Source organism: Panulirus ornatus, chromosome 19 (assembly GCF_036320965.1).
Source record: "Panulirus ornatus isolate Po-2019 chromosome 19, ASM3632096v1, whole genome shotgun sequence".
NCBI classification, from domain to species: domain Eukaryota; kingdom Metazoa; phylum Arthropoda; class Malacostraca; order Decapoda; family Palinuridae; genus Panulirus; species Panulirus ornatus.
In genome coordinates, this window is record NC_092242.1 from 14,187,739 (window position 1) to 14,200,468 (window position 12,730).

The 12,730-nt window shown below is 38.7% G+C and overlaps 1 protein-coding gene across 1 annotated transcript in view; it reads left to right on the forward strand.

Annotated features, from left to right (window-relative positions):
* Nucleotides 1-12,730, forward strand: part of LOC139755399 (uncharacterized) — a 204,972-nt gene that overhangs the window by 89,686 nt on the left and 102,556 nt on the right. The window contains exons 34-35 of the mRNA XM_071673671.1: nucleotides 4,423-4,568; nucleotides 6,749-6,889. Coding sequence (XP_071529772.1) covers nucleotides 4,423-4,568; nucleotides 6,749-6,889 — 287 coding nt within the window. The remainder of the gene's footprint in view (nucleotides 1-4,422; nucleotides 4,569-6,748; nucleotides 6,890-12,730) is intronic.

The window sequence follows — 12,730 nt, forward strand, 5'->3', positions numbered from 1 at the left end:
GTATTTTGAAGGTTTGTTGAATGTGTTTGATGATAGAGTGGCAGATATAGGGTGTTTTGGTTGAGGTGGTGTGCAAAGTGAGAGGGTTAGGGAAAATGATTTGGTAAACAGAGAAGAGGTAGTAAAAGCTTTGCGGAAGATGAAAGCCGGCAAGGCAGCAGGTTTGGATGCTATTGCAGTGGAATTTATTAAAAAAGGGGGTGACTGTATTGTTGACTGGTTGGTAAGGTTATTTAATGTATGTATGACTCATGGTGAGGTGCCTGAGGATTAGCGGAATGCGTGCATAGTGCCATTGTACAAAGGCAAAGGGGATAAGAGTGAGTGCTCAAATGACAGAGGTATAAGTTTGTTGAGTATTCCTGGTAAATTATATGGGAGGGTATTGATTGAGAGGATGAAGGCATGTACAGAGCATCAGATTGGGGAAGAGCAGTGTGGTTTCAGAAGTGGTAGAGGATGTGTGGATCAGGTGTTTGCTTTGAAGAATGTATGTGAGAAATACTTAGAAAAGCAAATGGATTTGTATGTGGCATTTATGGATCTGGAGAAGGCATATGATAGAGTTGATAGAGATGCTCTGTGGAAGGTATTAAGAATATATGGTGTGGGAGGCAAGTTGTTAGAAGCAGTGAAAAGTTTTTATCGAGGATGTAAGGCATGTGTACGTGTAGGAAGAGAGGAAAGTGATTGGTTCTCAGTGAATGTAGGTTTGCGGCAGGGGTGTGTGATGTCTCCATAGTTGTTTAATTTGTTTATGGATGGGGTTGTTAGGGAGATGAATGCAAGAGTTTTGGAAAGAGGGGCAAGTATGAAGTCTGTTGTGGATGAGAGAGCTTGGGAAGTGAGTCAGTTGTTGTTCGCTGATGATACAGCGCTGGTGGCTGGTTCATGTGAGAAGCTGCAGAAGCTGGTGACTGAGTTTGGTAAAGTGTGTGAAAGAAGAAAGTTAAGAGTAAATGTGAATAAGAGCAAGGTTATTAGGTACAGTAGGGTTGAGGGTCAAGTCAATTGGGAGGTGAGTTTGAATGGAGAAAAACTGGAGGAAGTAAAGTGTTTTAGAAATCTGGGAGTGGATCTGGCAGCGGATGGAACCATGGAAGCGGAAGTGAATCATAGGGTGGGGGAGGGGGCGAAAATCCTGGGAGCCTTGAAGAATGTGTGGAAGTCGAGAACATTATCTCGGAAAGCAAAAATGGGTATGTTTGAAGGAACAGTGGTCCCAACAATGTTGTATGGTTGCGAGGCGTGGGCTATGGATAGAGTTGTGCGCAGGAGGGTGGATGTGCTGGAAATGAGATGTTTGAGGACAATGTGTGGTGTGAGGTGGTTTGATCGAGTAAGTAATTTAAGGGTAAGAGAGATGTGTGGAAATAAAAAGAGCGTGGTTGAGAGAGCAGAAGAGGGTGTTTTGAAATGGTTTGGGCACATAGAGAATGAGTGAAGAAAGATTGACCAAGAGGATATATGTGTCGGAGGTGGAGGGAACGAGGAGAAGTGGGAGACCAAATTGGAGGTGGAAAGATGGAGTGAAAAAGATTTTGTGTGATCGGGGCCTGAACATGCAGGAGGGTGAAAGGAGGGCAAGGAATAGAGTGAATTGGATCGATGTGGTATACCGGGGTTGACGTGCTGTCAGTGGATTGAATCAGGGCATGTGAAGCGTCTGGGGTAAACTATGGAAAGTTGTGTGGGGCCTGGATGTGGAAAGGGAGCTGTTGTTTCGGGGATTATTGCATGACAGCTAGAGACTGAGTGTGAGCGGATGGGGCCTTTGTTGTCTTTTCCTAGTGCTACCTTGCACACATGAGGGGGGAGGGGGATGGTATTCCATGGGTGGCGAGGTAGTGATGAGAATGAATAAAGGCGGACAGTGTGAATTGTGTGCATGGGTATATATGTATGTGTCTTTGTGTGAATATATATGTGTACATTGAGATGTATAGGTATGTATATTTGCGTGTGTGGACGTGTATGTATATACATTGTGTATGGGGCTGGGTTGGGCCATTTCTTTCGTCTGTTTCCTTGCGCTACCTCGCAAACACGGGAGACAGCGACAAAGCAAAATAAATAAATAAATATAAATAGTAATAATGATAATAATAATAATAATAATAATAATAATAATAATATTAAGTAATGAGTGTAATGTTTTTTATAAAGAAGGGGTGGGAGGAGCACTGAGATCCTCTACCAGTCTGATCCAATCCCTTGCTTCAAAACTGTCAAAACACTCTTTCACCTCTTCCTAAAATATATTCTTTTCTTCCTCTTCCTCTTCTCTGTGCAAAAGTACTAGCAATCTCTTGTAGTCTATTTTCATTATAATCCAAGTTAACCATGGGCTCACCTCCTTACACTCTTTGACAGTCACACATCTTGTTGCCCCTCAAAAGTGCTGCCTTTCCTATCTTTTGATCATGTTCTTTCACACCCTTGGCTATACCCCTAAATGCCCTGAGCCATTCTGCAGCTTCATTATTCATAGCGAAATTTCCCAGGTGCCTCTCACCAAAAACAGCATGTGTATTTCTCTTTCTCACTCCTGGTTACAGCCTCACACATTCACACTTCCCACCCTTTGCATTTGAGGAATACCCTTTGTTTAGTTTCTTCCACTGTTCATATTTCAAAAAAGTGATAAAACATAGGGGAAAGGTTTCCATCTTCCTGCTTCCACCCCTCGTATTTACTGTTACTGGATTTCACCCAACTGAGGTCACACCATAAGTGAAAAATTACCTTTGGTGAAGCTGGATAATTGCTATTTGACCAAGCATAGTGTATACTTACTGATGAACTTCTCACTTTAAAGGAGTATACCCTGTTCTTGCTACTGAATGCAATGCAGCTTTGGGATGTAGGAGCACCAAGAAAGAGGGTACTAGAGAAATTACAGATGAATAAATACTTCACACAGGAACTATATTGTTAAGTTTCATCTGCTTAAATATCAAACACTTCAGGATTTAGAAAAAATGCATATTTTTTTTTTCTTTTTTCATACTATTCGCCATTTCCCGCGATAGCGAGGTAGCGTTAAGAACAGAGGACTGGGCCTTTGAGGGAATACCCTCACCTGGCCCCCCCTTCTCTGTTCCTTCTTTTGGGAAAAAAAAAAAAAAAAAAAAAAAATGCATATAAAAAAGCAAATATGAATGGCTTGTTGGAAGTTCTGACTCTTTGTATGGAAAATATCAGAATGATATGAACAGCTCTTATGACAAAAGAAATGCATGCACAAGTGGTCTTATGAAACCAAAATTTGAAATAGTGGGAGTGCTATGAGATTCTGTGATAGCACCATAGATGTTTTGTGGACGGGGCAATATGTGAAATGAGAACAAGGTGGGTGGCGGTAGCATACCGCTAAATCATGGTGAAACAGAACAGATGTTATTGCAGTTGTATGCAGAAGATGCTGTGTTATTAGATGAATCAGAGGATGAGCTGGATAGAACGGAGAGAGAATTAGATAATGCATGTTGAAGGAGAATGCTGAAAATGTAAGTAGAGATAATTTTTTAAGAGATGGGATTTCACTGTAAAATTAGTTTGAATGAGGGAGAACTGGAAGCTGATATTGAGAATAGGTGTTAGGGAGTAAAGTTCAGTATAAATAGTTGAGGGGAAGATGAAATTGAGAGTGGTCTTGCATGGGAAAGAAACTGAACTTTCACCAAAAGCATTGGTGAATAGAAAAGATCAAAGTGTACAACATGAAAGAAGCATGTAAGAGGGAGTACTTTTCCCATGTCCACTGTGTGGATTTCACATGGAAACCAAGTCCATATAGGTCTGGTTGGTAAAAGATAAGCACAGTAGAGATGAGTAACTAGTGCAGCTGAAATCAGGAAGACAGATAAAGAATGAAGATAAGAGGACATATTGCATTAAGATATTGTTGAATATGTGCATGGATGAATGTCTTTTAGTATGGTATGATACTGTAAGACATGTAATACAGGATAGTCTAGTCAAAAAAAGATATATATATATATATATAACGATACAATACAGAATAAAGTATTGGGAGGAGATACACACCACAGAAGAATGAGAGTACTGATGAGGGCTGGAAATATTTCAAATAAGAATATCAGAGTTGGCCTGGGAGTGGATGCAGTGGACATGCTACATGTAAAAAGGTGGTTAGTTTGAATGGGAATGTTGGTCTCATTTGATGAATGAATCTTAGTGTGAAGAGTGAAAAGTGAAAAGTTCTTTTATAGGTCTGAAAGTTCATGTTTCCCTTAACACACTGGGTGTAGGTCAAGGATGTGTAGGAAGGATTTGAGATGTTGATGATGATCAACAAATGGATTAAAATATTCCAAAGTACAAATCTTAAACTTGCCCTCCTCAAAGCAGAGATCTACTTTTCTTATGTCTTCGTGATGACACTCTGGCATCTAACAGGGCCAAATGAAGATAATGACCACATCCCAGGGGCTGGAAGCTATCACTTCGGCTGACACCCTGAAGTTAGGCTCCACCTCACACATCAAGATTGATGCCTCTAAATCAAAGGATAGAGACAACCTCCCTGGTGGCCTCTCCTTCAGGTAAGGACCTCATAGATTGAGAGCTAATGTACCTTTCCTTCAGGTGGTATCTCACTGCTTGGTGTTAATTGTACTATCCCTTTAAGTGTTTCACAGTTTGGTAGTGAGTGGAACCCTCCTTTCATCTGAAAGTGCCTCAGTTAGGATAACTTGCTTTCTCATCCTAATAAGTACCTCAGTGCCTGATGGTGTAACCAACCCTTTTTCTTACAAGTGTCTCATGCTTAATGATGATGGTTATATCTAACTGTATCTTATGTTAACCCTTTTACTGTGGATGGGAAAAATGCTCCCTTTTCACACTATGGATGGGGGGGGGGGATCTACTTTCTTTTGTGGCAGTGAATAAGGTACTTCTCCATGACCACATAAATGTTAAACTCATTTAAATGCTCTTGAACATAGTGTGTCTGTAAGGCATTAAAGGGAGTATGATATTAGAGTGTCAGTGCTACCTAGTGCAGCAAAGCAGCTGGAGTGGATGGGATCGCACTTGAATATCTTGAGAAAGGGAGTGATTGTGTTATTGACTGGATAGGATTTTCATTGTATATATGGCTCATGGTGAGGTACCTTAGGATTAGGGAAATGTCAGTATAGGGCCACTGTACAAAGGCAAGGAGGATAAATGTGCACGTTCATATTACAAAGGCATAAGTTTGTTGAGGGTATATGGTAAGTTGTATGAGAGAGTGGTGACTGAGAAGTAGTGGCATGCACAAAGCATCAGGTGGGGGGAAGAACAATGTGGTGCCAGAGGAATGGTAGAGGATGTGTGTATCAGGCTTTTACTTTGAAGATATGTGGGAAAAATACTTAGGGAAGCAGAAATTGTTTGTGGTATTTATGAGTCTGAAGAAATCAGATGACATGGTTGTTAAATATGCTTTGTGAATGATGTTACAAATATATGGTGTGGGATAAAAGTCATTAGAAGCAGCGAGGAGTTTTTAAAAAGAAAGCATAGCATGTGTGCGAGAAGAGAGCTAGTGGTTTCATTTGAAGGTGGGTATGTGGTAGGGATGTGTAATGTCTCCATGGCTGTTTAATGTGTTTATGGATGAGATGTTGAGGAAGGTGAATGTGACTGTGCTGAAGAGGGCCAAGTCTGTAGAACCCCACACCTGTCTGGGTTGGGGTAGGTGTGGGGTTCTCAGGGTTGGGGCTGAGAGGTGACTAACTTATTGTTTCCTGATGACAGTGCTGATTACAGATTCAAGTAAGGAGTGTGAAGAAAAGGGGAAACTTGAGAGTAAGTGTGAATAAAAGCAAACCTATCAAGTTTAGTGGTGAACAGAGAGGTTATTTGGAGTATCAGTTTGAATGGCGAGACCAGTGAAGTGGTGTGTTTCAGATACTTGGAAGTGGATATGGTAATGAAGAGAACCATGGAAATTGAAGTGAGTCATGAGGTGGGTAAGGCAGCAAAGGTCCTAGTGACAATGAGGAATCTGTAAAAAGAGATCACTGACTCTGGGGGAAAAGGTGGGTGTGTTTGATGGTATAGTAGTCCTTAGATAAAATATGTGGTGTGAGGAATGTTGATCAGTTAAGAAATGATAGGGTACAAGACAGATGTGGTAGGACTATGTATGAGAGAGCTGAAGGGAGTATGCTGAAATGGTGTACACATATGGATAGAATGAGTAAGGACAGGATGACTAAGAGTCTTCATGTCAGAAGTGGAGGAAATAAGAAAAAAGGGGTATTCAAGGAGGAAGTGAAAGATGTTTTCATTATTCACGGCCTGAACATGTAGGAGGGAGAGAAGTGTGGAAGGGATAGAGCAAATTGCAGCAATGTGGTATACAAGGGGCAAAGTGCCATTGATGAGCTGTATCAAGGCACTGGAAGAGGTCACAGAAAAGCAGAGAAAGGTCTATGGTTTGTGGATAGGGGGCTCCGGCATTTATAGCTAGAGAGTGGATGGGAATGAGGCCGTTCTTCACCTGTTCCTGGAGATACCTCTCTAACACAGGAAATGGCTAAAAGGTATTGAAAAAAGATATCTAAGATTTAGAGTAGCTAGTCATCTCTTCTTTTTCTTTATTGACAGAAATCCATAGAACAGATTTCTGATATGAAGAAAAACCTCAGACCAAATAAAAAAAGTGGGGTGTATTAAGTATTATTGATAGGTTTTTGTTTTGCCTGTTTACAGTGAGAAATATACTTGTCAGGTGGTGGTGCAGAAAAGAGGATGGAGCTGCCTGCTATGTCTTAAGTAATGGGCATCCCAAGCGACTAGAGAACTTCTTAATGAAGGACCAGCTGACAAACCCTATACTTAAGATTCCTCCCTCCAAACTTGCCCCTGCCAGGTCAGTAATGAGTCACAACTACTATTAAGCATCTTTTTTGTAAGGGGGGGTTAGGAGATTAGTAATATTATGACCATCTAATTCAAGGAATATTTATACTGTTTTGAGACTTTTAAGTTGCCATCAATTACAGCATACTTTTGATGTGACTCACTGGGAGTATTTATGGATGTTTGTTTAAAGCACTTTAATTAAGAGGCATCCAGAAACTACAGTGGTTTTGAATCTCCTTTGCACACTCACACACACTCCCCATGGTGTCGTGGTTAGTGTTATCGATCATGAGTCATCATAAGACTACATGGGTTTGAATCTTGGGCACAGCAGTCAGTCCACAGGCAGACCCAGCTGTTTATCCTCCTCTTGAGGCTGGTCAGTAAAAGGGTACTTGGCTAAGGCTGCTGTGTGTTGTGTGTGTATGTGTGTGTAGTATCAAAATATGGTATGTACACCCAGTAAATAAATTCTCTTTCAGGATGGGCCCTATGGCTTTGAAAATGAACACTAACATTCCTGTTGTCTTGGTAAGGGTGGGAAGCATGAATGCAAGACATATTTCTCAACAGTTATGTTAGCTGCTGTGCATAGTAATAACTCACAAAATATAAAAGAAGTAAGATGTATCATAACTCTCTGAAAACATTATAGGCTACATTGCATACTTTGTTTTATATTCAGTAAGAAAGATATATGAGGAAAACAAGGCTACCAATGTGAGGCAAGACCTTACAGCATTTGTCAAATATCCATCATCATTTGTGTTGTATTGTCTGAAACAAAAATGGATAGATCATTCTTTTTTTTTTTGGGGGGGGGGGGACACACACCTATACTAGGTTATGTCTTAGACAGGGCAATACAAGTATATAACTCTCACCATAATACACAAACAAATAGAGAGAGAGAGAGAGAGAGAGAGAGAGAGAGAGAGAGAGAGAGAGAGAGAGAGAGAGAGAGAGAGAGAGAGAGAGAGAGAGAGAGAGAGAGAGCTGCACAGATCCAAGGTCTAAGTGAGGTGGTCTGGGAAAAAAAATTGGATCCCCATAATAGCAGTAGAGGAAAAGGATAGAAAAGAAAGATTCTCTCCCCACCTTCCACTCCCTCTGGCAAAAGCCGGACAGAAAACAGGTAGAAAATATACATTACAGGATTAATATGCTTGAAGGAAATTTCTAAAGGAAAGTCATAAGGTAGAATGAACAAGAATGTGTCATGCATCCCTTCACCTTTTGTTATAAAGATAATAGTATGGATAAACTTGAGCTCCAGCGTCTCGATTTACCATGCCCTTATTATTCTTGTGTTGAAGAATGATACAATAATTCTTACTCTCTCAAGCAGGTGACATGGGTTAATCAATGTTGGTGTTACCACAGCATGGCCAGGAAGAAATTATTGGTTGAGAAGGTAGCATGACATACCAATGCATTATGATGAGTGATTACATGAATTATTCAGTACAAGTGAGTAACAAGTATCAAGCCTAATTTTGAAGGTATTAAGGGTGTTGCTCTTGGCATTTTCTGAGAGCTTATTCCACACATCAATAATGTCATTGGTAAAGAAATATTTTGTATAGTCTAGATTAACATGGTGACTTCTAAGTTTTTGTCTTGTTTCCAATTTGCCCTGGGGGTCTCTTGCTTGGGGAGAACAAGTTTAATTCTTGCTGTCTCTCCTCATATGCTATGTTATACAAGGAAGGAATCATACAGTTGCTCTTTGCTGCACTGCTTTCAATTTAAGAATATCTATGGTTAAATGGAGGGCAAAAACTGCTCTGCATATTCGAGGTGTGGTCTAACTAGACTTAGTTATAGTGGTAACATCAAATCCTTGCTTCTGTATGTAAAGTTTCTGTTTATAAATCCTAACATCCTATTTGCTTTCTTGGCAGCTTCATTGCCGTGCTGGGAGAATTTGAAATTACTGGGAGACAGTGACCCCTAGATCTCTCAAACTAGGAGTGTCCTTTATCTTGTGGCCCATCAGTTCATGATAAAAAATTTTGTTGAAGTTTCCTTCTTGTGAAAGCAGACATTTATTGATGTTAGATGATATTTGTCATTCACAAAACTATTCAGCAATTTTATCTAGGGGGAGTGTTAGATGATGTCAGACTGAAAGTAATGTATTCTAATGATGGCGGATAAAATCCTACAATTCAAGAATCGTATAAGGGTAAGTGCACCTATCATTGTAGGATGCGTGGAAAAAAAGCTTAATAAAGGGACAGGATCTCAACTGTTTGCCCAGAGGTAAATAATTGTGAGGAGCAAAAGAGAAAGCAAATGAGGGGGAGATTTGGCCCAGATAACCTTATATTTTGAGAAACTGTGGAAGATGGCTCATTCAGACAATACATGATGAGAAGAGTAACTGTAGAGAAGTGCATATTGGTATTAATATTATATAATCCACAAAAAAACTGCAGCAATCCAAAATAAATATACTATGATAACAATGAAGGAACAATCAGGATGGTACATGAAGACATAAAACACTCACATCCCAAAGACGGTAAAGTTCTAATAAAGAAAAATTTCAATGATAAGTATAAAGGCTACGGAAATTAGGATTCTCATGGTAATAGGGAGTGATGAGGACACAAAACATTCCCTCTACCAACATGTCACTGAGCATATTAAGTAGAGATGGGCTGACATAATATCATTACTAGATCTTATATTCACATATACTGGCATGGATATTGGGAATATTATATATGATACACTTGTTGGAGAAAGGGATTATGTAAAGCTCATGGCTAAATATGTGTTCAATGAGGACATTAAAAGAGCAAAAGTGGGACAAGATATAACGGGGATATAAAATCATGGAAACTAAACACACTTAAAAAATTTCTCTGAAAACATGAATTAGAAAATGGAATTCAGTAGCCTAGAACCAGGAGGAACTGCACAAAATATAAGCTATGGACACTACTGCAAACAGGCGTGAAGATGGAGAAGGAGCAGTTTCTAGGGCTGCTCAAGAGGCTCTGAACTTCATGACTGATACAGTTCTGTGACCTAGAAAAGGCTTTCAAGGCCAACATGCCCAGATTCTGAAGTCCCTAATTCCAACATTTTTTGAGAAAAAGTACAAACACTTAAAAACACACTTAAAAAATTTCTCTGAAAACATGAATTAGAAAATGGAATTCAGTAGCCTAGAACCAGGAGGAACTGCACAAAATACAAGCTATGGACACTACTGCAAACAGGCGTGAAGATGGAGAAGGAGCAGTTTCTAGGGCTGCTCAAGAAGCTCTGCACTTCATGATTGATACAGTTCTGTGACCTAAAAAGGCTTTCAAGGCCAACATGCCCAGATTCTGAAGTACCTAATTCCAACATTTTTTGAGAAAAAGTACAAACACTTAAAAATATGTAATAGATTACATGACATTCCAGCATGTATAAGATTACATAACTCTATTATATCACATGTACATATAATGTTACATAGCCCATGCATCTGATGGATACTTTTATGCACAACAAAGATGTCTGTACGACATTTTCATTCAACAAGTTTATATGACATATTCTGGGGTATTTGTTGAACTGAAAGATAATGTCAGGGCTGCATTTCATCCTGGAACAACTAAACAGAACCTGGCATAAAATCACAATCTATCACGAGAATAATGGTGCTCAAAAACATTAATTGGATGCATGAGTTATGTAATATTATTAAAGGTCCATGTCTTTATATCAAGTCATGTGAGAAACATACATACAAAATTGTTTCTCTATGCAAGAGATAAATTCCCAGCTACACAGAGATACCAAAACACAGCAGAAACCCTGTGCAGTGTATATTTGCCCAGCACTCAAATTTTCTTTTATCAACTTTGCAAATTGTTCTACTTAGTCCTCAACAGCTTTATGATTACGAGAAAGTTTTAACCACACACTTTCAATATTCATATACCATGACATTTCTTGAATCTACCTTGAGAATATTAATAAGGTTTTTCTATTTTCAGTTCATCGTAAAATAACTTGGCCAGCCCAATTAACACTGGGTTCAAACGTGGCCAGCCCTACACTCCTATGCCGACAAAACCACTTATATCAAATCTGATCCATGTTGCTCATTTTTGCTTGATGGAAAGGTTTACACTTATACACTAGATGTATACTTATAAGACTTTAAGTATCTTCTTTCTGCTTCCACAGGGCATAAATCTTTAGTATCAACATCATATCCTTTGCCTAGCTTCCTTAGTGATGTATCTTTCTAAAGTTTCTGTAATACTTTGCAATTCAGAATGATTTGTATTTATGTTTTCCATCACGAGAACACAATTATTTTTCCAAATAATCTGATTCTACATGAGGCAAAATTATGAAAAACCTCGAGTCACACCTCAGAATGGTGTAATATGCAATATCTACAAAGTTAAACAGCTACGGCAGCCACTTCAAAGCCTTGTAAAGATGGTGTTATGATATTTATAATTAGTGAACAGATAAAAAAAATTACATGAACAAAAGCATGTAAAATGAACATGGTAAGACTAAAAATACTCTCATAAATTGAGATCTTCAACATTTATGCTAGAGTGGTAGCAAGTACCAAAATATAATCACTTTGTATTACTAATGTTGTTATAATTTACTGTTTTGTTCATACAGTATCACAGAGCAATCATCTATGAACAGATGCATGTAAATAAAGTCAAAACTGATAAATATGAGCATTTATGATGTGAAGTTAGCAATTACCTCAATACATATGCTTCATAATAGTGAAGCAATAATATTTGCATTTTGATGTACACAGTGTTAAAGAGCAGTCATTTATGAATAAAAGCATGTAAAAAAAGTTAAGACCAAAAACAGCATAATAAATTGATTATTGTAAACATTTATGCACCAGTGGAAATGTGTAGGAATCAAGGGTGTTGTTGTAAACATTTATGCACCAGTGGAAGTGTGTAGGAATCAAGGGTGTTGATGGGCTGTGTCTCGCACAGATCACCTGGCTTGCTCTTGATTTATTAGCAATGTAATATTTCATTATTCTAATCCTTTCTCAGTGCATTCATATTCACTTCATACATACCTAGCTCTTTTGTAGCAGTGAATGGGTTAAGCAGATGTTTTATACCTGAGGATCGGGTAGAAAGAATACTACTCATGTTGTAAAAGGCAAATGACAGTGGAGGGAATAGGAGCCTAAAAATCTCTCCTTATTGTATTGTTACAGGAAAAGGAACCAACCTTTTCTTTTCCTCAAAGGCTTAGTCATCTATCTTAGTTGAACTTCTTTAAGGATGAAAAGAGCAAATCTGATAAAAGGAAAACTTTGCATCAACCTCAAGACACATTCTGGTTATGACACTTACTTGCATCCTTTAAGTGTGATTGTGATGTAACTCATTGTGTGTTCTCCTCCCTCAACTGAGGATAATCTGGTGGCTTCATGAGAGAACTATATGAGTGAGGACAATTAAGGCATCCATCTTAACATGCATTTCACAAACTTGATGCAAACTTTTTGTCAATTCATCTGTGATTTTGTTCATGCGATTTTGTGGATGTAAGCAGTAAGTTTTACTTATATAGTGGCAAAACATAATTCTTTGCAGTAATATCAAATATTGTGTTAGATTTTTGACTGATGAATGTGCTGACATTGGGTGGCAACCAAAATGCTCAGACAATGATTTGTGAATGTTATCATACTCTCTGTGCATGAAAGTTTAGACATGATACAGACACGAATTCATCCTTAGTTGTTAAGAAATACAAAAAAAAATCATCTTTTTCACTTAAAGTTTCTCACAATTCACATGAAAATAATTCACCACTTACCCGTAAAAACCTG